Source organism: Engystomops pustulosus, chromosome 6, assembly GCF_040894005.1.
Source record: "Engystomops pustulosus chromosome 6, aEngPut4.maternal, whole genome shotgun sequence".
NCBI classification, from domain to species: Eukaryota; Metazoa; Chordata; class Amphibia; order Anura; family Leptodactylidae; genus Engystomops; species Engystomops pustulosus.
Window position 1 is genome coordinate 158,336,806 of NC_092416.1, and position 23,605 is coordinate 158,360,410.

At 44.6% G+C, this 23,605-nt stretch overlaps 1 protein-coding gene and 1 long non-coding RNA gene across 3 annotated transcripts in view; one reads left to right on the forward strand and one right to left on the reverse strand.

Annotated features, from left to right (window-relative positions):
* Positions 1-15,152, forward strand: part of LOC140064812 (uncharacterized) — a 28,015-nt gene extending 12,863 nt beyond the window's left edge. For both annotated transcript variants that reach the window (XR_011847816.1, XR_011847815.1), the window contains exons 2-3: positions 11,371-11,558; positions 14,752-15,152. This is a non-coding gene — a long non-coding RNA (uncharacterized lncRNA). The remainder of the gene's footprint in view (positions 1-11,370; positions 11,559-14,751) is intronic.
* LOC140064811 (protein-glutamine gamma-glutamyltransferase E-like) overlaps positions 1-22,745 on the reverse strand; it is a 34,654-nt gene extending 11,909 nt beyond the window's left edge. The window contains exons 1-9 of the mRNA XM_072112054.1: positions 22,480-22,745; positions 15,520-15,693; positions 15,133-15,375; positions 14,643-14,761; positions 13,293-13,421; positions 11,792-11,969; positions 7,573-7,702; positions 6,956-7,059; positions 6,176-6,418 (exon numbers count right to left, since the gene is read on the reverse strand). Of these exons, the coding sequence (XP_071968155.1) occupies positions 6,176-6,418; positions 6,956-7,059; positions 7,573-7,702; positions 11,792-11,969; positions 13,293-13,421; positions 14,643-14,761; positions 15,133-15,375; positions 15,520-15,693; positions 22,480-22,486 (1,327 nt within the window). The 5' untranslated portion in view covers positions 22,487-22,745. The remainder of the gene's footprint in view (positions 1-6,175; positions 6,419-6,955; positions 7,060-7,572; positions 7,703-11,791; positions 11,970-13,292; positions 13,422-14,642; positions 14,762-15,132; positions 15,376-15,519; positions 15,694-22,479) is intronic.
* Positions 22,746-23,605: the final 860 nt, after the last annotated feature.

Sequence of the window (23,605 nt, forward strand, 5' to 3'; positions counted from 1 at the left end):
CAGGTAGGTGGCCCTCCATAAAAATGGAATAGATTGAGTGCCTGTATGTGGCAGTCCAAAAAAGTTTTCAAACCAGAGGAGCAGGTAGGTGGCCCTCCAGAAAAATGGAATAGATTGAGTGCCTGTATGTGGCAGTCCAAAAAAGTTTTCAAACCAGAGGAGCAGGTAGGTGGCCCTCCAGAAAAATTGAATAGATTGAGTGCCTGTATGTGGCACTCCCAAAAATTGTTTAAAACAGAGGACCGGGTCGGTGGCCCTCCAGAAAAATTAAATGCATAAAGTACTATAGCTAGAGCCAATGGGCCCTGTCAAAAAATAGCCAGTTTCCTCTGCTTTACTGTACAAAGAGGAGGAGAAGGAGGAAAATGAGGAGGAGGAGGAGTGGATAAATTATTCAGGTTGAGCTTCCTTCACCTGGTGGAGATTGGAAATTAGGAGAAATCCAGGCTTTATTCATCTTGATAAGCGTCAGCCTGTCAGCGCTGTCAGTCGACAGGCGTGTACGCTTATCGGTGATGATGCCACCAGCTGCACTGAAAACCCGCTCGGACAAGACGCTAGCGGCAGGGCAGGCAAGAACCTCCAAGGCGTACAGCGCCAGTTCGTGCCACATGTCCAGCTTTGAAACCCAGTAGTTGTAGGGAGCTGTGTGATCATTTAGGACGATGGTATGGTCAGCTACGTACTCCCTCACCATCTTTCTGTAAAGATCAGCCCTACTCTGCCGAGACTGGGGACAGGTGACAGTGTCTTGCTGGGGTGACATAAAGCTGGCAAAAGCCTTGTAAAGCGTACCCTTGCCAGTGCTGGACAAGCTGCCTGCTCGCCTACTCTCCCTCGCTACTTGTCCCGCAGAACTACGCACTCTGCCGCTAGCGCTGTCAGAAGGGAAATACTGTTTCAGCTTGTGCACCAGGGCCTGCTGGTATTCATGCATTCTCACACTCCTTTCCTCTCCAGGGATGAGAGTGGAAAGATTTTGCTTGTACCGTGGGTCCAGGAGAGTGAACACCCAGTAATCGGTGCTGGAATAAATTCTTTGAACGCGAGGGTCACGGGATAGGCAGCCTAGCATGAAATCTGCCATATGCGCCAGAGTACCAACGCGTAAGAATTCACTCCCCTCACTGGCCTGACTGTCCATTTCCTCCTCCTCCAACTCCTCCAACTCCTCTTCTTCTGCCCATACACGCTCAACAGTGAAGGACTCAACAATGGTCCCCTCTTGTGTCTCGCCAACATTCTCCTCCTCTTCCTCCTCATCCTCCTCCACCTCCACCTCCTCCGATATGCGCTGAGAAACAGACCTAAGGGTGCTTTGGCTATCAACAAGGGAATCTTCTTCCCCCGTCTCTTGTGAGGAGCGCAAAGCTTCCGACTTCATGCTGACCAGAGAGTTTTTCAACAGGTCAAGCAGCGGGATGGTGAGGCTGATGATGGCGGCATCGCCACTGACCATCTGTGTTGACTCCTCAAAGTTACTCAGCACCTGACAGATATCAGACATCCACGTCCACTCCTCATTGTAGACTTGAGGAAGCTGACTGACCTGACTACCAGTTCTGGTGGAAGTTGACATCTGGCAGTCTACAATCGCTCGGCGCTGCTGGTAAACTCTGGATAACATGGTCAGTGTTGAATTCCACCTCGTGGGCACGTCGCACAACAGTCGGTGAGCGGGCAGTTGGAGGCGGCGCTGCGCTGCCCTGAGAGTGGCAGCATCTGTGCTGGACTTCCTGAAATGCGCACAGATGCGGCGCACCTTCGTGAGCAAATCAGACAGATTGGGGTATGTCTTGAGGAAACGCTGAACTATCAGATTTAACACATGGGCCAGGCATGGCACATGTGTCAGTCTGCCGAGTTGCAGAGCCGCCACCAGGTTACGGCCGTTGTCACACACAACCATGCCTGGCTTCAGGTTCAGCGGTGCCAGCCACAGATCAGTCTGCGCCGTGATGCCCTGTAATAGTTCTTGGGCGGTGTGCCTTTTATCGCCTAGGCTCAGCAGTTTGAGCACCGCCTGCTGTCGCTTAGCGACGGCACTGCTGCTGTGCCTAGAGCTACCGACTGATGGCGCCATGCCCACGGATGGTCGTTCGGAGGAGGAGGTGGAGGAGGGGTGGGATTTGGAGGAGGCATAGTAGGCCTGAAACACCTGGACCGAGGTAGGCCCCGCAATCCTCGGCGTCGGCAGTATATGACCAGCCGCAGGGTCAGACTCGGTCCCAGCCTCCACCAAGTTAACCCAATGTGCCGTCAGCGATATATAGTGGCCCTGCCCGGCAGCACTCGTCCACGTGTCCGTGGTCAGGTGGACCTTGTCAGAAACGGCGTTGGTCAGGGCACGGATTATGTTGTCTGACACGTGCTGGTGCAGGGCTGGGACGGCACATCGGGAAAAGTAGTGGCGGCTGGGGACCGAATACCGAGGGGCGGCCGCCGCCATGAGGCTGCGAAAGGCCTCGGTCTCTACTAGCCTATAGGGCAGCATCTCCAGGCTTAGCAATCTGGAGATGTGCACATTAAGGGCTTGGGCGTGCGGGTGGGTTGCACTATATTTGCGTTTCCGCTCCAGCGTCTGGGGTATGGAGAGCTGAACGCTGGTGGATGCTGTGGAGGATCGTGGAGGCGACGATGGGGTTTTTGTGGCAGGGTCCTGGGCAGGGGGCTGACTATCAGCTGACACAGGGGAAGGAGCAGTGGTGTGCACGGCCGGAGGTGAACGCGCTTGTTGCCACTGAGTGGGGTGTTTAGCATTCATATGCCTGCGCATACTGGTGGTAGTTAAGCTATTAGTGGTGGAACCCCTGCTGATCCTGGTTTGGCAAATGTGGCACACCACAGTCCGTCGGTCATCCGGTGTTTCCTTAAAGAACCTCCAGACTTCTGAAAATCTAGCCCTCGCCGCAGGAGCCCTCGCCACGGGAGCTTCACTAGTTGACACATTTGGCGCTGATGCACCAGCTCTGGCCCTGCCTCTCCGTCTGGCCCCACCACTGCCTCTTCCAACCTGTTCTGGTCGAGGACTCTCCTCCGTCTCAGAAGCACTGTGTTCACCCGGCCTCTCAACCCAGCTTGGGTCTGTCACCTCATCATCCTCCGATCCCTCAGTCTGCTCCCCCCTCGGACTTCCTGCCCTGACAACAACTTCCCCACTGTCTGACAACCGTGTCTCCTCATCGTCGGACACCTCTTTACACACTTCTTCCAGTACGTCAACAAGGTCATCATCACCCACAGACTGCGACTGGTGGAAAACCTGGGCATCGGAAAATTGCTCATCAGCAACCGGACAAGTGGTTTGTGACTGTGGGAAGGGTCCAGAAAACAGTTCCTCAGAGTATGCCGGTTCTAATGGCAAATTTTGCTGGGAGCGGGCAGACTGGGGGGGAGGAGGCTGAGGTGCAGGAGCTGGAGGAGTGCCGATTTCGGTGACATGGGTGGACTGCGTGAAAGACTGACTGGTGGACAAATTGCTCGAAGCATTGTCGGCAATCCACGACATCACCTGTTCGCACTGTTCTGGCCTCAACAGTGCTCTACCACGAGTCCCAGTAACTTCAGACATGAACCTAGGGAGTGTAGCTCTGCGGCGTTCCCCTGCTCCCTCATCAGCAGGTGGTGTCTCACCCCGCCCAGGACCACGGCCTCTGACCCCTGCAGTAGTTGGACGCCCACGTCCCCGCCCTCGTCCTCTACCCCTAGCCCTCAGGTTAAACATTTTGAAAATGAGAGTTATAACTTTAATTTTTTTTTTAACTTTTTTTTGTGTGTTTTTTTTTTTTTGTGTGTTTTTTAGTTTTTAAAACCAAACGATGCTATCCTATTGCTATGGCTATTTTCTAGCCAAGTATGAAAGCACACTGCTATGCCAGATGAGATGACACTGAGTTATTAAAAAAATAAACGTAAAATAAAAAAGGAAATGGCAGACTGTGCCTAATCGAAATCCAACCCCGGGCCCTAATAAATTTTCCCACTTCGGTCTTTGCGATGGATATGTGCGTCACTAAGCGCAAAACACAGTGGTCGCAAGTCTCACTCCAAATTGCTCACAATTTGCTAGTAGATGCACTGCAGCAACTACAGCCACCAGCAGATCAACCAGAAATCAAATATATATAACGCTACTGTAGGCGTAAGTAAGCCGTTTGGATTCTCCTATGGCTATTTTCTAGCCAAGTATTAAAGCACACTACTATGCCAGATGAGATGACGCTGAGTTATGAAAAAAATAAACGTAAAATAAAAAAGGAAATGGCAGACTGTGCCTAATTGAAATACAACCCCGGGCCCTAATAAATTTTCCCACTTCGGTCTTTGCGATGGATATGTGCGTCACTAAGCTCAAAACACAGTGGTCGCAAGTCTCACTCCAAATTGCTCACAATTTGCTAGTAGATGCACTGCAGCAACTACAGCCACCAGCAGATCAACCAGAAATCAAATATATATAACGCTACTGTAGGCGTAAGTAAGCCGTTTGGATTCTCCTATGGCTATTTTCTAGCCAAGTATTAAAGCACACTACTATGCCAGATGAGATGACGCTGAGTTATGAAAAAAATAAACGTAAAATAAAAAAGGAAATGGCAGACTGTGCCTAATTGAAATACAACCCCGGGCCCTAATAAATTTTCCCACTTCGGTCTTTGCGATGGATATGTGCGTCACTAAGCGCAAAACACAGTGGTCGCAAGTCTCACTCCAAATTGCTCACAATTTGCTAGTAGATGCACTGCAGCAACTACAGCCACCAGCAGATCAACCAGAAATCAAATATATATAACGCTACTGTAGGCGTAAGTAAGCCGTTTGGATTCTCCTATGGCTATTTTCTAGCCAAGTATGAAAGCACACTGCTATGCAAGATGAGATGACACTGAGTTATTAAAAAAATAAACGTAAAATAAAAAGAAACTGGCAGACTGTGCCTAATTGAAATCAAACCCCTAATAAATTTTCCCACTTTGGTGTTTGAGGTGGATATGTGTGTCACTAAGAGCTAAACACAACGATAGCAAGTCCCCCTGCAAATTCCTCACAATATGGTACTAGCTGCACTACTAGTGCCAGCAAGCCCAGCCACAAGCAAATAAAAAAAACAAGTATAACGTTATTGTAGCCCTAAGAAGGGCTGTTGGGTTGTTGTAGAATCACTCCTGCCTAACAGTAAGCTAATAGAACACCCTAACGCTTTCCCTGACCAGCAGCAGCTCTCTCCCTAGCGGCATCCAGACAGAGAATGATCCGAGCAGCGCGGGCAGCGGCTAGTCTATCCCAGGGTCACCTGATCTGGCCAGCCAACCACTGCTATCGACGTGTAAGGGTACCACGTCATGCTGGGTGGAGTGCAGAGTCTCCTGGCTTGTGATTGGCTCTGTTTCTGGCCGCCAAAAAGCAAAACGGCGGGAGCTGCCATTTTCTCGAGCGGGCGAAATACTCGTCCGAGCAACGAGCAGTTACGAGTACGCTAATGCTCGATCGAGCATCAAGCTCGGACGAGTATGTTCGCTCATCTCTAGTATCTATCTCCCTTTCTCTGACTGTCTCTGTCTGTCTCTGACTGTATCTGTATTTGAACTGTCTCTGACTGTCGCTGTCTATCTCTGCCTGACTCTGTATTTCACTGGCTTTTTCTGTCTTTGACTGTCTCTGAGTGTATCTATCTCTGACTGTCTTTGAATGTCTCTGTCTGTCCCTGAAAGTCTTTGTCTCCAACTGTCTCTGTTTCTGTCTCTCTCTGCCTCTGACTGTCTCTGCCTCTGTCTCTCTGCACAGTCTATGACTTTCTTTCTCCCTGTCGGTCTCTGTGTCTCTGTCCGCCTGTCTCTCTCTCTATCTATCCATATTACCTTAGACATAAGCTGCCTTATACTCATTGCCTATAGTAAACAGAGCTCATATTAATGACTTGTGGCACAAAAGCAACCAATCACGGCACAACACAATAGCAGCCACAGCAGTACACGTTGGCTCCTGGAAAGCACGGGGTGAAAATTTGTCTCAAAACCTATTCTATGACGTTCCCTGAGTCACAGAGAGTGACTGTGCAAAATTTGTTAACTGTAAACACGATTCAGATTCCTTTAGCAGACATACACACACAAATCCATACATACACACATACCCAGCTTTATATATTAGATAGACATAACTGTAATAACCATACCTTCTGGATACTTATAGTTATCAGTAATATCTATCCGCTCATCACTCCCTACAGCTTTGGTGCTGATAAATTTCCCCACAAATTCAGTGTCTGTATATACTTTCTCCTTCAGATTCTTGTCATAGTAAACCCATGTAATGCGGTCAGCATTGACCTCTGAGAAGATAAATGGGCAGTCGTATTCCAGATCAATGTCTCCTTCTTTGATGGCGTTGACAGAGGCTGGGCCACAGCAGTTGATTCCTGTAGATAATAATCAAAGAGCGAAGTTCAGAACTTGAATGGGCTCTCCAGTTTATATTTAACAGATTAACCTTTATAGCAAAATTCAGACTCAATATGGGAAAGCCTTCTTCATCCTCATTCCTTGGCCATGGTCCCTATATCTTGATGAGCAAGTATAGAGAGTGTTATTCCCTCTGGATGACCTGCCATTACTTGTTATTCATGGCCTCCTTTATTCTAAAATCAACTTTTAAAATTATGCTTATGAGTCAGAAGGGCCCCTTGGTACTGTAGCTACACAGGCTATTACGCTGTTTCCCCCTCCCCCTCTACTCTCTCAGCAGTTCCCCACTCTCTCTGTATGCTGTAACATTAGACAGTGGGAGGAGGAAGTGGTCCTGCACAGTGTAACAGCCTATGAATCTCCAGTACAGAAAGGCTCTGGTAATGGCCCTTAGAAGCCCTTCAGACTGGATCCTTAAGTAAGTGTCCCTGGTTTATCATGCTTGATTTTGATGGTAGATTCCCTTTCAAAGTCATACTTCATCCTTTTACCTCCGCTTAGTTCCTGTGGTGTAGCATCCAGGACTTGCCATCCTCCGTAAAGTGGACCCAATTCACTTCTAGTGAACCAACTCTCATTCCAGACATGGAAATTCCTAAAAAATTACAAATTGTACTAATTAAACTTTTTATTATCTAATCATAAAAATAATTTTTAAGGGGGCAATCCTGGATATGTTGTGCCTAGATGTATTACCCTATTTCCCAGAATGCACTGCAGGACATTAGATTCATTATAAGGGAAGGCATAGCCGCCTAATGATAGTCTTGTCATTTATTGCTTTTTTTAAGAGACAATTAGCAAGTATAATTTTGGTCAGTTACTAATTGTTATCTATTGGCAGATAAGATGATATGGAACGGTCCCTGGCAAGCACAGGGTGGGGAGGAGAATGGAGGAAGTGTGAGCGCTCTTCACCACTCCTCCCTCCATAGGCAGATGTACGTCAAATCAGATGATCTGTAGGACAAGTCCTATATCTTGAAGCCTGACTCGGTGGCAGTACGATGACACAACATGTGCCCACCATCACCGGGAGTCATAGAAGTGTATGGGAGCCGTCTGAATGCACCCTAAGAGAAATAGAGACTAGACTGTATCTCCATACCACAGGGTGTCTTTGCTCATTGATTTTCCTCTTTTACTGTACAAACTATCGACGCTCAGGTTTGCATCTTTGTCGTGAGCCGAATCGAAATTGGTGACAGTTCTGGTTGGGATTCCTAGACATCGGAGAACTAAAAGTGAACACAATAAGACAAAAGTTAACTTTTTTTCTAAACCGGCATCATTTTGAGATTATTATATTTTTGACTTGTGAAAAAACAAAATGAAAATATAAAATAAAATGATCCTGAACCACCCACCACTCCCATAGCTTTTTACAGTATATACATTTTATTTAGATTTTTATAGACATGAACAACCTCCTTTGAAATAAATGGTGAAAAATATTACATAAAAGTTTGTAATATAATAAGAAGATGGAAACTTGGACCCGGGACCTGGGTTGACTAACTGCGGGCAGCCTCCACATTGGCCTGTTTGGGTATGCTGTCTTAATTTCATTTTACTACATAAAAATTTGTAACATATTTTACCTTCTTCTTTTCTATCTTACGTTGCCACCTGTTATTTTCCCTCCTTCCTTAATTATCTGCTTTTCACTATAAATTTTTTTCTAAAATCCGACATGTGATCAAAACTGATATAAACTCACTGAGATGGTAGATAACATAGAAGACACTCTCAGTCATGGCATTTGTGTGTATCTCGAAACGCGTTGACATTTTTATCACCTCTGGAATGCTTTTTTTTAAAAAAAAATGCTATAAAGAAGTCTTTCATTTTAACCCCTTAAGGCTGAGGTCCTTTTTAGTTTGAGTTTCTATTTTTCACTCCCCACCTTCAAAAATCTATAACCTATAAAATAAAAATAATAACTTTTTTCATGTAAAGAGGTGTGTGATGGCCTGTTCTCTCCCTAACAAATTGCACTTCATAGTGACAATATCTTATATTCCATGTTATGTACTGGGGAGTAGGAAAAAAATTCCAAATACAGTGAAATTGGTGGAAAAAATGCTCAGCCTGTGAGTCCTCTCTATACACCTGCAGCCATCATGTGATGTACTACTACGTCACATGTCAGTAAGGAGTTAATACTGGAGTGTCATGATTAACCATTTTTTGTTTGGCTACTACTAACTGCTGGTCCGCGCACCTAAATTCATGTTCGATATGTTTAAAATTGTATGACGTTTATTCAATGGTAGAGAACAATCTCCTTGGTACCGATGAGCTACTTTAATTTTCTATCTTTTTCTACATGTGTGCTATTACATACCACTTACACCTATGTCTACAGACATATAGCTTTATCAGACTGCCTATAAAATATAGGGATTAGGACTAGAGATGAGCGAGTATACTTGTCCGAGCTTGATGCTTGTTCGAGTATTAGAGTACTCAGAACGGCTCGTTGCTCGAACGAGTATTTCCCCTGCTCGAGATCGAGCATTTAATTAAGAAAAGACAGTGAAGAACAGTGAAGAATACAAGTAAAGCACTGAACACAGTGAACACAGGATCATTTAAGTGAAGAACACAGTGAAAAACACAGTGAAGAACACATTGCAGATGTTCCGAACATCTGCTAACTTAGCCAAAGACACAAGCGGCGACGCTAGATCAGGCATGCTGGAGCGGAGGCTGAAGTGGAGCAGAGCAGGGCTGGAGCGGGCACGGAGGAGCGGAGCGGGCATGGAGGAGCGGAGCGGGGATCACGGAGCGGGCATCACGGAGCAGAGCGGGTATGGTGGTTTGTAGCAGGCATCACGGAGCGAGTATGGAGGAGTGGAGCGGGGGCTGGAGTGGGCATGGTGGAGCAGAGCGGGGCTGGAGGAGCGGGCATCACGGAGCGGAGCGGGGACTGGAGCGGGCATGGAGGAGGGGAGCAGGCATCACGGAACGGGAAAGGAGGAGTGAAGCGGGGGCTGGAGCGGGCATGGAGGAGCAGAGCGGGGCAGGAGCGGGCATGGAGGAACGGGGCGGGCATCACGGAGCAGAGCGGGGCTGGAGCGGGCATGGAGGAGCAGAGCGGGGCTGGAGCGGGCATGGAGGATCGCAGCGGGGGCTGAAGTGGAGGCTGGAGCGGAGCGGGCTGGAGCAGGACCAACAGCACAATTAGAGATTAGCAAGCACAAAAATGCTCGAGTGCTCGTTATTCGAGACAAACTTTTCCCGATGCTCAAGTGCTCGTCTCAAATAACGAGCCCCATTGAAGTCAATGGGAGACTCAAGCATTTTTCACTGAAAGAACACATTGAAAGAACACTAAAGAAGAACACATTGCAGATGTTTGCAGATGTTTTCACTGAAAGAGCACATTGAAAGAACACAGTGAAGAACACATTGCAGATGTTCCGTACATCTGCTAACTTATCGGAAGACACGCGCCCAGGCCGGTGTTCTTCACAATAGTATATGAAGAACATTATGGAGCAGATTTACTTACCCGGTCCATTCGCGATCCAGCGGCGCGTTCTCTGCGCTGGATTCGGGTCCGGCAGGGATTTATTAAGGTAGTTCCTCCGCCGTCCAACAGATGTCGCGCTGCTGCGCTGAAGAGTATCGGAACGCACTGGAATACACCGAGCCGGGCCGAGTGAATGTAAGTGCAATTTTTGCAACACATTTTTTTTAAAAATGCGGCAATTTTTCCGAATCTGTCGGGTTTTCGTTCGGCCACGCACCCCGTTTTCCGTCGCGTGCATGTCGGCGCCGATGCACCACAATCCGATCACGTGCGCCAAAATCCCAGGGCAATTCAGGGGAAATCGCCGCAAATTGGAAATATTCGGGGAACACGTCGGGAAAACGCGAATCGGGCCCTTAGTAAATGACCCCCTATGTGTGAAGAACACATTGCAGATGTATTGAAACATCTGCAATGTGTTCTTCACACATATTGTTCTTCATATACTATTGTGAAGAACATCGTTCTGCACGTGTGTCTTAGGATAAGTTAGCAGATGTACGGAACATCTGCAATGTGTTCTTCACTATGTTCTTTCAATATGCTCTTTCAGTGAAAACATCTGCAAACATCTGCAATGTGTTCTTCTTTAGTGTTCTTTCAATGTGTTCTTTCAGTGAAAAATGCTCGAGTCTCCCATTGACTTCAATGGGGCTCGTTATTTGAGATGAGCACTCGAGCATCGGGAAAAGTTTGTCTCGAATAACGAGCACTCGAGCATTTTAGTGCTTGCTGATCTCTAATTAGGACCAATTAAAACCTAGGTTATTTCATCATTTTTTTCCACATTAGTTTTCGTGAGCCAAAACCAAATGTGCAGATCAGACTGGCCTATCAGTGGACGGTTGAATGCACTGGTGGGCCCTGATATCTGTATGGTCCCTGTCTCTGATTGTTATAGTGTTCAATGCGCCATCACCATCAACCTTTAGGAAATAGACTCTTTTAGCCTCCAAATTTGGTTGTCTTCTACTGTGGGGTCCAGCATTGGACTACACCCTGGGCCCACCGGAGAATCCTCTGGTACTTTGGTGGGCCAGTCCGACACTGTTCCCATCCAGCAGAATATTGTAGTATAACCCTTTTATTAACGTTTCCAGTCTTTTGTTTATATGAACAATCCAAGTTTTTTTTTTTTACAACTGCAGCAACATTTTAGTATTTCACAAACAGAAACTACCCACGTTTTATAGATCTGTCCATTTTCTAAAATTTACAATCCTCCCCATAAATATAATGGACGTTATAGTAGCAGGGTAACTATTAACCACTGAGTAATTAGAGATGTAATAATTATTTCTGCATAGACTGTACAAGTAGTATATAATAACTGCTCTTTATATGATCATATTCCTCTTGTTTATACAGTATATATTTTACTGCTAATCCAAGGAGGACATCAAAGCTTCATGTTTATGGCGGACACGCCTGGCTCCTTTCTGCAGGATTGGAGAGTTTCATTACTGCTGAGACTTAGAGCATCAGAAATATACAGCTGTCAAATAAATCAGAGAGAAGAAGAAGTTGTATCCTACTAAGGCTTCAGTATATGAACAGTGAGTCACTCCCATTTTCACTAGGATTTGAAGCAAGGGAGATCCTTACCAAAATGTCATAAGCTTAACTCTAGTCAGAAGAGTGTTTTCGATTGGGTTTCCTTTCCAACCTTTGGCTATGTGACCTTCACTCTTCATTGACTGATCTCAACAGTCACATGTTTTTGATATGGACAACCCCTTTAAGTGTTTGCAGTTGTGGTTGAAATATCTACAGTTATTCTATAACTTACCAGTGCACAAAACTCCAGCAAACACCCAGCACTGTCCATACTTCACTGGTTTATAACCTCCTTTGCGCCACTTATTGAGGATGTCCACACTTCCGTTCCAATCCCCAGGATGAACCCCACCTGGATATGTTGTACCCCAGGCCCCCTCCAGCACGCCTTCATCATCAAAGCTGTTGATCTGTAATAAGATGAGAGGTAGAAATATCAGACTTCTAAAATAATAAACACTTACTAACCCGGAGTTGGATTGGCCCCTTTTATATCGCATAGTCCAAACACGGAAAATAATTGCTTAACCGTTTTCAATTGTGTAGTTGACTCAGGGTTGGCCACAGCTTTATTGAGACCATAAATAATTTAACCATTTCTTTATCTAAGGGCATGTAGGGCAGTGTTACCCCTAAAAAACCACCAAAAGTAAACAAAAAACTATATAAAAAAGGGAAGAAGGTAAAACCAATAAAGAAGAGAATGAGTCACTGCTGTGCTGGGTATTTAAAGAGGAAATGTCCCCCAGATAATGTATCTAGGAGCTGCTTTCTAAAGTAAGCAACTCCCTAGCCCTACCCCAGGTGTAGCAGTGTAAAATTGCTAGCTTTATCGGAACATACCAATAAGGAAACACTGCAGTACATAGCCCTCAGAACATATTCATGAGGGGGCATTTCCCTCTCTTTATCTTTTTCCTTAGACCACCCACACTTGACATTCAGGCTTCATGCAGCAGTCACCGCCTCCTCGGACCGCCCCCCATGAATAAGCCGGATCGCTGTAAGTTCGGTCTGGTGTTCTGTGGGCTACAAAGTGCAGTGTTTGCTAGTTCATTTGTATAGTAATTTAATACTACTATTACTTTAGTAAGCAGATCCTAGATAGATTATTTGGGTGACAGGTCCTTTCTAACCCCTTAAGGACCAGGCTTTTTTTGTTTTTGCGTCTTTATTTTTCATTCCCCACCTTCAAAAATCTATAACTTTTTTATTTTTTGACGTCACGGGGAGCGACGATCGGAGCCAACATGGCGATCAAAGGGTTGCAAGCACCGATCAGCGACGGGGGTTTGCTTTATTATGAAGGAAGGACCCGGAGAGTATGAAGAGGGGTCAGCCCGTGAGCCCTCTTCATACTCCCCCATGCGCAACAAGACGTAAGGGTACGTCTTATTGCGCTATGGGGCTAAGCATGTGCTCACCACACACACCTTATTGTATTCTCACTGCTAGCCACCTTTGAACAGTCATTAGCCCAACGGCTATACGCCTGAGGCCTATCAACACGGATGCTCTTTTTGTCGAGTAAAGTTGACAGGAAAGCTCCATCAAGTATATCAAGAGATTCTTAGAATTTTTTCGGGAAGGAAATTCAGATCTGAGTTAACTAGATGTAGATGGGCCTTTTTTCAAATTTTCGTCTGAGTGTCCTTGGCCAAATCCTCTCCTGAGCTTCTGCTTCATATCGTAGTCCATAATATTCAATATAAATATTCCATCCTTCCACTTACCATGGCGCTGAGCACCCTGCCCACGTAACCAGGATCATATCTCTTAGAGCAATCCAATGCTTCATCTTCCTGATAGTTTAAACTTCTATCCAGGATCTGGATACAGATGTCTAATATGCCTTCTTCAAACTGGAAAAGTAATGGCAAAATAAATAATATAATAATCAATTCTTCTCATGTGCAACATAAAACTTCATTTATATATGTTGTGCCCTTCTTTGTAATCTTTCTTGTGCAGTTCCCCCTGCTCTTAGCTGGTCCATCTAAACTATAAAGAGGTATTTCAGGGCTACAAAATCATAGTCCCTCGGGGAGATTTATTAAAAGTTTCGTAGAGCAGAACACTTCTAGTTGACCATGGCAACCAATCAGAGCTCAGCTTTCATTTTCCTACAGCTGTTTATAAAATCAATTCTGAACAGTGATTGGTTTCCATGGGCAACTAGAACAGTTTTACCTCAGAAACTTCATAATAAATGTCCTTAATGGGGTTAGAAGTCTCTTAGAGCAGAACTGTTCCAGTTGCCCATGGGGACCAATCAGAGCCCAGATTTCATTTTCCCACAGCTATTTATGAAATAAAAGCTGAGCTGTGATTGGTTTCCATGGGCAACTAGAACAGTTTCACCTCAGAAACATAATGATAAATCTTCTTAAGGCGTTTAAAGTAGTCTGAGACACAACATAGTCTGCAGTGCGTAACTTGAAGCTGGTGGGCCCCAGTGCAAAGTCTCTGCCAGGTCCCCAACTATAATGTATTGTTTATAGTACTAATCTTCTCATATTGAAAAGTGAGACCTTATAGGCCCCCTTAGCCTCTTGGGCCCGGTTGTGACCGTACTCTCTGCATCCCCTCAAGTTACGCCCCTGGTAGTCCGATCACAGAAAAATACCTGTAGTATCTGAAGTAACCATGTAAACAATGGCGTAACTAGGGGAAACGCAAAGGGTAGCATCGGATTTGGGCCTCTGGGCCCAGGAACCTAAGTCAAACCACAAGATTTGGACCACTGTGTGAGATCTCTTTCCTGTGCTGCCGGATTTATGGCATGGCCCTCAAATTCCTAAAGAGAGGGGAAGGATGAGGAGCGCTCACCCTCCTCCCTACTCACCTGGGCCTTACCTGGGCCTAGCACACGGCAACCTGCACTGGGCCTCACTGTTGTAGGATTCAAGTAGAAATTGGAAGGGGCTGTGCTGCAGTACAGTGAACATATCTCCCACACCAGTGTACCAGAGTGCTCCAAATTCAGCTACAGTCCATTTTTCACAGTCCTGCTGCTACTTACGCCACACACAAACATATAATTCAGCCATGATCCCAAAATATAAAAGTTAATATTCACATACTTGCCCATAATTCCATGCAGCTTCCTGAATGCGCTCCTTGACACCATAATAAATTATTCCACTGTCATTTAATACATATTCTAATCTCTCATTTTCCTCCTTCATATAGACAACATCATCTGTAAAGAAATTCAAGAAGACTCTCTGTGAGGGAGAATGGCACAGACACACGCATAAGTTGCTGCAGATTTCAATAAGTTTCCTATCTTGCATTTGTTCTAGATGTACAGTTATAATGCTTAATACTGCTGTATAATGTCCTCCATGCTGCTGCTTCTATGTGCATAAGATAGGAAAGCCTGATCCCTATATTTCTGTGAGTACCTAAAAATCAGTGAATAGTTATTGGAACCAGCTTTTCACAGGAAGGGGCACTTTTTCTTCTCCACTTTGGCTTATAGAAGGGTTACCCTATCACCACCATAATTTTGAAAAAAAAAATGGACATTCTTTTTCAGTAGAAAATTGGATTCAATATTTTGTCACCTACCTTTATCCCAAGCATTAAACAATAAGATGATATCATCGAGCTTGAAAGAACTCTTTTTACTTTTGGTGGTGACGTAGAGTTTTATATTGTATTGACCGATTGGGGCTTGTGATGGGGTCTTGATAGTGACTTCTATGTCAGCAGATTTGCTGGAGTCTGTAACTGCGCTCCACGATTTGCTGTTTTTAGAGCCAGAAAGTTGAAAGATAGCTTGCGTGTTGTCCTTCTCTGTGGGGGCGGGGCCTAGGAAAAGATTTCGTATTTGACACTATGAGGAACACATTTGGGTTGTAGAAAAAACAACGAATCACAGTGATAAGCAAAAATGTCTGACCATGGGGGCAACAAAGCCAACACCAAATTACAAAATAAGGCACATATCCTCACCTGTGCCAGCGATGAATTCGACCTTGTCTGCTTTCTGGATCGGTCTATTGAACTGAAGCTTGATACTAAATTCTTGCCCCCTTCTGAGAATGAGATTGCTGCTCTCATAGTAGTTGGTCCTGTGCGCCTCCATGTTTGATTCCTTTTCCATACTAAATTTTTTGAGCTTAAGGGCTATAAAGAGAAAAGTGTCAATATGTCAATATGTAGATGTGTAGACAAGAACTGCACCCTGTAGCGTTATGTAGGACCCCGGTCAAGTTGCTATTCCTTCCCAGGAGACCCCCACTTCACTACCCTCAGTTATTATTTGTATTTACTTGTTTCACAAGCTTCAAATGTTATATTTATGTTGTTCAAAACATGCAAGGGCTTTCTTTTTGCTGGATGAGTGAATGTTTTCATGCTACCATTGTAGGGGGTACATAAGACTTCCTTGTTAGTTTTTTTTTTTAAAGAGACACACATTAGAAGTTTTATTTAATACATCCGCAGTATGATTATAGGGGGTATTTATCAGGACTTCTGTGCCTAGAAATTGGCCTTAAAAAATTGCAAATGGTAGCTTATTCCAGTTTCTTTCCCCAGTCCGCCACCTCTCTGCCATGGGGGTGCAGAGGGGCGAGAAAGGAGAAGCGCGAACGGCAGGGAGTGTGCAGACGCAGGGCGTTCCTGTTCCAGCTCCAAGGTGGGGCTGCAGGTGCCAACTTATCATGCATAAAAAAATGCTGGCTGCGCTTATTTCTCGCCAGGCAGGGCCTGGCGTAGAAATGGTGGCTGCGCAGGACCCCGGCAAATAAATCAAGAGGCTGGATCTCTTAAAGTAACTGTCTGCGTCTTATTGGCGCCGGCGCACCATTGCCGTCCTATGATACATAAACCCCCATTGCCTCTGTTAATGGAGTTATGTGAGGGCTTATTTTTGTGAAAAAAGCTTTGTTTTTATTTGTTTACCTTTTTTGGTACAAACTGCTTTTTGATCACTTTAACATCGTTTTATGGAATGTTGGAGAAGCTATAAAAGCAATTCATTTTTTTTTTCTAATTTAATTTTTTTTTTTGTAAACTCTGTTAAAGGTAATTTAATTCATTTTGATCTCGCTGGGGGCATAACAATGTAATTGGCTGTGTACAGTACCTAAGCTTTGTTATCTATCAGTAAATAAAAAAATACCGGCCAAGTAAGTAGACTGTGCCCCTAACATATCCCAAAAGGTACATAGCCAGGACAAGCCTGCGTCTTTGTTAGGCCTCTAGCTGCCAATCATGTTGTAGGTCGCTAATCTAGTGAAGAGGAAACAATTCCTCTATTTATCAAATATAGTGCAAACTGTACTAGGTGCAGTTTGCCTGTGGAGTGTGCAGAGGGCGCCAGATTCAAGAATTGTGACGCACGTTCTTCATGAATTTGGCACCCCCAGCCCTGCTCCGGCAGAATGCACCAACTCTTTTTGGTGCACCTTTAACATAGAGCACTCAACACAACTCTCTCTGGCATACGGTGCACCAGAACCGCCCTCGTGCAGAATTTCGTGTCCCATCCACACAAACGTGTGCGGACACTTTATAAATACAGGTGCAAGCAGTTTGCACTGAAAAGAACATGCACAGTCAGACGGCTTTAATAAATGGGGGCCTTTGTCTAACCCCCTAGATGCCACTTTTAACCATGACCATTACAAGCAGTGTAGGAATATACGGAACCTACTGTGAAATGCAAGTCTGATCCGTAAACCTTGAAACTTAAAGATCTATAAATGTTTTGATGTTAATGTTGTAGTGCTTAGTACCACAGGACATTTTCCGAGGATTTGTGCTGCACATGTCTCAACAGGTCTCGGTTGTTCGGGTTGTATGGAGAGGCGTATTGTAATGTACATGGTGCCTTTAGTTAGCAAACATTTCACGTGAAGTTTTCCCCTGATAACATCCACTGTTTCCTCAAGCAGTGCTCCTTGAGGGGGGGGGGGGATGTTCCTGCAGCTCCTCCACAGTGATCTATGGATGGTTCTACCATAAAGAAAGTTCCATCTATCAGCCCCCTAAAATCTTTGGCAGTTTGGTGACTCAGCTTTGTTATAAACTGCAATGAAACTAAATCACAGTATTATAAGCTGCAGAACACAAGACAAATATGACATTGTTTGCTTCTCATCTCCCATTGTTTAGTTATATCTGTATGTGGATGACTCAGGGGCCAAGCCTTTGCCTTTATTTAGAGGTAAACCTTAATCATGCGGAAAAAAGAAGCATCGCATGGATGAACTTTTATTAACTCTTCCATGAACTCGGGGCCTTGACACTACATTAAATACAGTAAAGAGAAATCTACCATCAAAATCCATCATGAATAAACCAGAGGCACTTACTTATAGATCCATGTACTGTGACTGTGGTGATCTTGTTATATTTGTGTTATCCATGGCCTCCTTCCTTCTAAAATCCATGTTTAAAATTATGCTGATGAGCCAGAAGGGCTCTGGCAGCATTTTCAGAGCCCCTTAGTGAGCCCCTTATTCTCTCTACATGACTTGTTTGGCCCATCAAACTTAGGCTACATTCACACGATGTATGCCCCCAGTACCGTAGTACGGCGGGCATACATCAGCGCTGCGGAGAGGAGCAGGGGATGAGCGCTGCTCACCCCCGCCCCTCTCCATAGGAAGATACAGGGCACGGTGCGTATCACGGGAAAAGATAGGACATGTCCTATCTTTTCCCGGGCTACGGAGAGGTACGGTGCCGCACGGTGCTGCACCGTACCGCTCCCGTACAGGGCCGTGAGCCCATAGTAGTGTATGGGGGACGTATATCGTCCGTACATATGTCGGCTGTATATACGTCCCCCATACATGTGTGTGAATGCAGCCTAAGTCCAAGATTTACCGGCCCAGGGCATTTATAGCTGTTGCTGGGAGTTCCTGCTTCCTTGCTCCTTCCTTCCTTACTTTTCCCTTACGAAAACCAAGATTGCTTCTATGTGGAGACAGGGACTTCCAGCAACATAGATGACAATAGATGACGCAAAGAATCTGAGTAACAAGTTTGCCCTGATTTTTAGGACATTTTCCTGTAAAAATTAAACAAAAACTGAAACATGAAAAAATGAAAATATTTCTATCTTTAGTCTCATTTTTTGTTACTGTTGTGTTAGCTCAGTAATAAGCTCCCCTAAAATGTATCCTATAATCCCCCAAAGAACAATCATACCCAAAATGAGAACACTGATGCATAAGAATGCAAAAGATGCAGCATTGAAGAGGACTTGTCACCCAACATTTGTAACTTTAGTAAGCAGCTCCTAGTGCCAAAATTTTGGGTGACAGGTCCTCTTTAAGTTTTATATGTAACTAACTGTAGCTCCATGGCGTTGCCCGGGATAGTAAATAACTGCTCTTAGTGGGTTACCAATAAATATTTTTTCTGTCACTGACTTTCCCTTTTACTGTCAGTTTCTGTCACAGACTGTCTGTCAGGCTCTGTCACAGACTGTGTAAGGTGCAGGAGGTGCCAGATTCTGTATTTCTGGTGCACTTTCTTCACAACTCTGGCACCCCTTGCACTTCCCCAACAGAGTACACCACTTTTTTTTGGTGCACCTTTAACATAGGGCGTGCGACACAATTTTGTCAGACTGATTTAGCAAACTCTGTGCAGCACTGCGAAATCTGTGTGCGCTATATAAATAAAGGAGTTATTATAATTACCGTCTTTCAGTCTCTGTTATTGACTGTCAGTTTATGTCGCTGACTGTCTGTCAGTCTCTATCACTGATTGTCTGTCAGTCTCTGTCACTGACTGTCTGTTAGTCTCTCTCTATGCATCTTTCTCTGTCTGTCTCTTTCTGTCTCCCTGTCTCTATACATCTTACCTGACACATGAGCTGTCTTATACTCATTACTTATAGTAACCAATCAAAGCTTAGAGCTCATATTAATGACCTGTGGTAAAACAGCAACAAATCCCAACTCATCTTCTATCTGCCACAGCAGCAGCAGACAATGGCTCCTTTATATGGTCGTTAATATGTGTATTTTGGAACGTGTGGAGTTAAAATTTTGGCTCCAAACCTACTCTATGACGTTGCCTGAGACACAGAGAGCGGCTGTGCAAAATCTAGTGATTGTAAATGTAATGGTGCAGATTCCTACAGCAGACATACATACATACATACATACATACATACATATATACATACATACACATACATACATACACACACACACTCAACTTTGTATATTAGATGCCATTCATGAGCAGAGACTCAAGGTGTGACCTGCACTGTCCAAATGAGAAATTCTCATCCATCAGTCTTAGTATGAGGCGGGTCCAGTCTTAGTATGAGGCGGGTCCACGCCTCTAGAAATTGCACCTGTAAGCATTGCACTATTATCTAGTTACACCACATTGATGTTACCTGATGCAGGTCTTATGGTGTCACACTTTGGTCTGATGATATTATTGTATGGTGGTGTGATTATCTTACTGCATGGTGGTATTGTTTGGTAACAGTATAATGTTATTATGTAATAGTCTGGTCGTGTTATTCTGTTTTGTATTGTGGTGTTCTGTAGGTAGATTATGGTAGTGTTATTTTGTTACAATATGGTGGTATTGATTTGTACAGTGGGTATGGAAAGTATTCAGTCCCCTTGGGGCGTGCAACACATTTCAGTAGGTGCATGTTTTATTGCAGCCAATTGGTAAGATCAATATACCGGTAGTTTTTTTTTTTTTTTGCTCATCAATGTTGACTTTGTGGAACTTTCTCCCATCTCCTTACTGCATCTCTGGAGCTCAGCCCCAGTGACCTTTTGGTTTTTATTTACATCTCTCACCAAGGCTCTTCTCCTAGAATTGCTTAGTTTGGCTGGGCGGCCAGGTTGAGGTAGAGTTGTGGTCATTCAAAACTTTTTCCATTTAAGGATTATGGTGGCCACTGTGCTCTTAGGAAACTTGAGTGCTGCAGAAATTCTTTTTGTAAACTTGGCCAGATCTGTGCCTTGACACTATTCTGTCTCTGACCTCCTTGGGCAGTTCCTTGGACCTCATAATTTTCATGTGCTCTGACATGCACTTATATAGAGAGGTGTGTGTCTTTCCTAATCAAAGCCAATGGGGCAGATTTACTTACCCGGTCCATTCGCGATCCAGCGGAGCGTTCTCTGTGCTGTATTCGGGTCCGGCCGGGATTTAATAAGGCAGTTCTTCCGCCGTCCACCAGGTGCGCTGAAAAGCATCTGAACGCGCCAGAGTTCACCGGCTCGGGCTGAGTGAAGGTAAGCGCGTCCCGAGCGACACATTTTCCGTTCTTAAATGCGGTGGTTTTTCCGAATACGTCTGGTTTTCGTTCGGCCACACCCCCCGATTTCCGTCGCGCGCATGCTGGCGCCGATGCGCCACAATCCGATCGCGTGCGCCAAAATCCCGGGGCAATTCAGGTACAATCGGCGCAAATTGGAAATATTCGGGTAACACATCGGGAAACCGTGAATCGGGCCCTTAGTAAATGACCCCCAATGAGTTTAAATAAACACATCTGGACTCCAATGAAGGAGTACAACCATCCAAAGAACATCAGATGGAAATGGACAGTATGTGAGTTAAATATGAGTGTTACAGCTAAGAGACTGAATGCTTATGACCAGGTGATGTTTCCGTTTTTCTTGTTTAATAAATTAGCAAAAATATCTACATTTCTGTTTTTTTCTGTCAAGATGGAGTGCAGAGTGCACATTACTGAGCAAAAAAACTAACTCTTTGAACTTACCAATTGGCTGAAATGAAAAAATGGGGCACATTTACTTACCTGGTCCCCGGAGTTCACTGATAAAGCACTGTGCAGCAATTCACTAAGATCGTGCGCCCGATTTCCTGCATGTGTCACTTCCCTGCTCAGGTCCGCCAGAGTTCACCTTCTTCTTCCTGGTGCATGTAAGTGCATTGTCTTGCGACACAATTTGAAAGTTAAATCCCGCGCTCGGTCCGAATCAGTCAGATCGTCTGACGGCCTGCCCCCCGTTCTGTGTCGCATGAAAGCCAGCGTAGCTGTGCCAAAAAAATGATCGCATGCAACACAATCCCAGCGCAGACACTTAAATACCCGTGCAAGCTGTGTAATACCCGAAAAAGGTGCACAGTCAGATGAAAGTGAGTAGCGCGACCCTTAGTAAATAAGCCCCAATGAGTGGAAAATGTAATACTTTCCATACCCACTGTAACTATGTGATCCATGCTAGAGATATGGTTGTGATATTCTGTACAGTATAGTGGTGTTACTCTGTTATGATATGGGGGTGTTCTCTAGTACCAATCTGGCGGTAAGGAGTTATCCCATGAAGGGAGTTATCAGCATGAAGGTGTCGCCAAGCCAGGAAGTTGTGGTATTATTCAATTATATAATCCAGCCATGGTATATATTACGTAACTGCAGTATAGAGATAGTTTCCATTGTTTGGTGATATTCTCCAGTGATGGTTTGGTGGTTTTATCATGATATTTGTTCTGTTGTAATGTTTAATCACTGTGGGTTTTATATTTGGGAAGTAATATTTGTAGAAAGACTCCATGTTCCGTATAGTGATGGCTATGCCATCAGTAGTACCCGGAAAACTCCAATGAAAAAATTAACTTCCATTGTCCCTGACTATTAATCCATAAAATTGTGCAGAAATCAGTAAATCAGGACAACATGACATTATATTAGGGACTTTAATAGGACTGAGCTGTAATACCAGCTGTACATGGGCAATGCCATGCTATGCTGGTAGACCGTCAGACTATGATGAAAGTTGCATACAAAGCACATAGTAAAGATTACAATCTCATCTCATCTCTTACACTATGATCAGGAAGGTAATGTATGCTATTGTAACATATAATCATAGATCCATTGCTGATTATTATAAGTACAGGTTGAATATAATTACCATCTGTCTGATAACGCTCCATGTCACTCACCTGCCATGATGATGGGTTCTCAACCTCAGATTATGGATCGTCTACCAGTGTCTTAGACCTCCTTCCCATCCAAGTGTAGACTGATCACTTCTGATCACAACTGAGGAGTGATGAACGGTGGGAGGGGAGCGTGACCCCAATTGACTTCCTGAAAACTATATGCGAGGCAGCGGTTTGCTTCGATGTTTTTCTTCTATGCATAATGAATTTGAATAACTTGTTTAGCAGGTCTGGAGGATTGAGAGGTACGGTTATAGAGGGAAGGACCTATAAACAGATCCCTGAATCATACCGAGGAATCTAAAAGGGAGGCTCTAGATTGGAAATGAATGTGCGTGTTTTCTTCCTGTGTTTGTTAGTTCTGCTTTTTATAGAGATGTAGTATTATAGGGTTGTTTTTTTGAAGGTCAAATCAGCAACAATAAATCTTGAAGGGGCTGTTATCCCCCCTCCTCACCTCAAATCCACAGAATTAGGGAAAACAATCTGATTGGTGAGGGTGTGACTGCTAGGACCACCCGCAGTTAATAAGAATGGGGTCCCAGTCTCAATATACGATGGGGTGGTTGGTACAGCACTTGTCCTGCTGCTAATTTCACAGACTTTGAAAGTGCATGAATAAATTTAACGAGACCCCCATTTCAGATGAACTGTGAGTGTCCATTCCCTGGGATTCATGGGTAGGAGTCCGAGTGCTGCTGTGGATGAGGGATAACTCTGAAACTTGGGACAACCCCTTTTGGACATTGTCCTACATTTACAACTTAAGTATCCAATCACTGGAGGGTAGTAGTAAAGCGTCCATACCTTATGTCAAATCGCCCACTTCCTAAAAGTGACAGGTACCACGCCCCCTTTGATTCAGAAGTACACGCCCCTTTGATTTAGTCCTATTTCTCTCCCTTTTTTATGGGGTTTCGTCATGTGAGGGTGCAGGGTTGTTGTAATGTGTGGGTACCTGGAGGCTGTGCAGAGTGAACCCCCTTTTATGTGATCTGTAGTAGATTCATATTATATTGGATGTCACACATGTTTAACTTTAATTGTATATTTATCTAATGCAGTGTTCTTAATTGAAGTATAAATTGAACCCCCCTGTGATTGAGTCCTATTTCCCTTTCTCCCT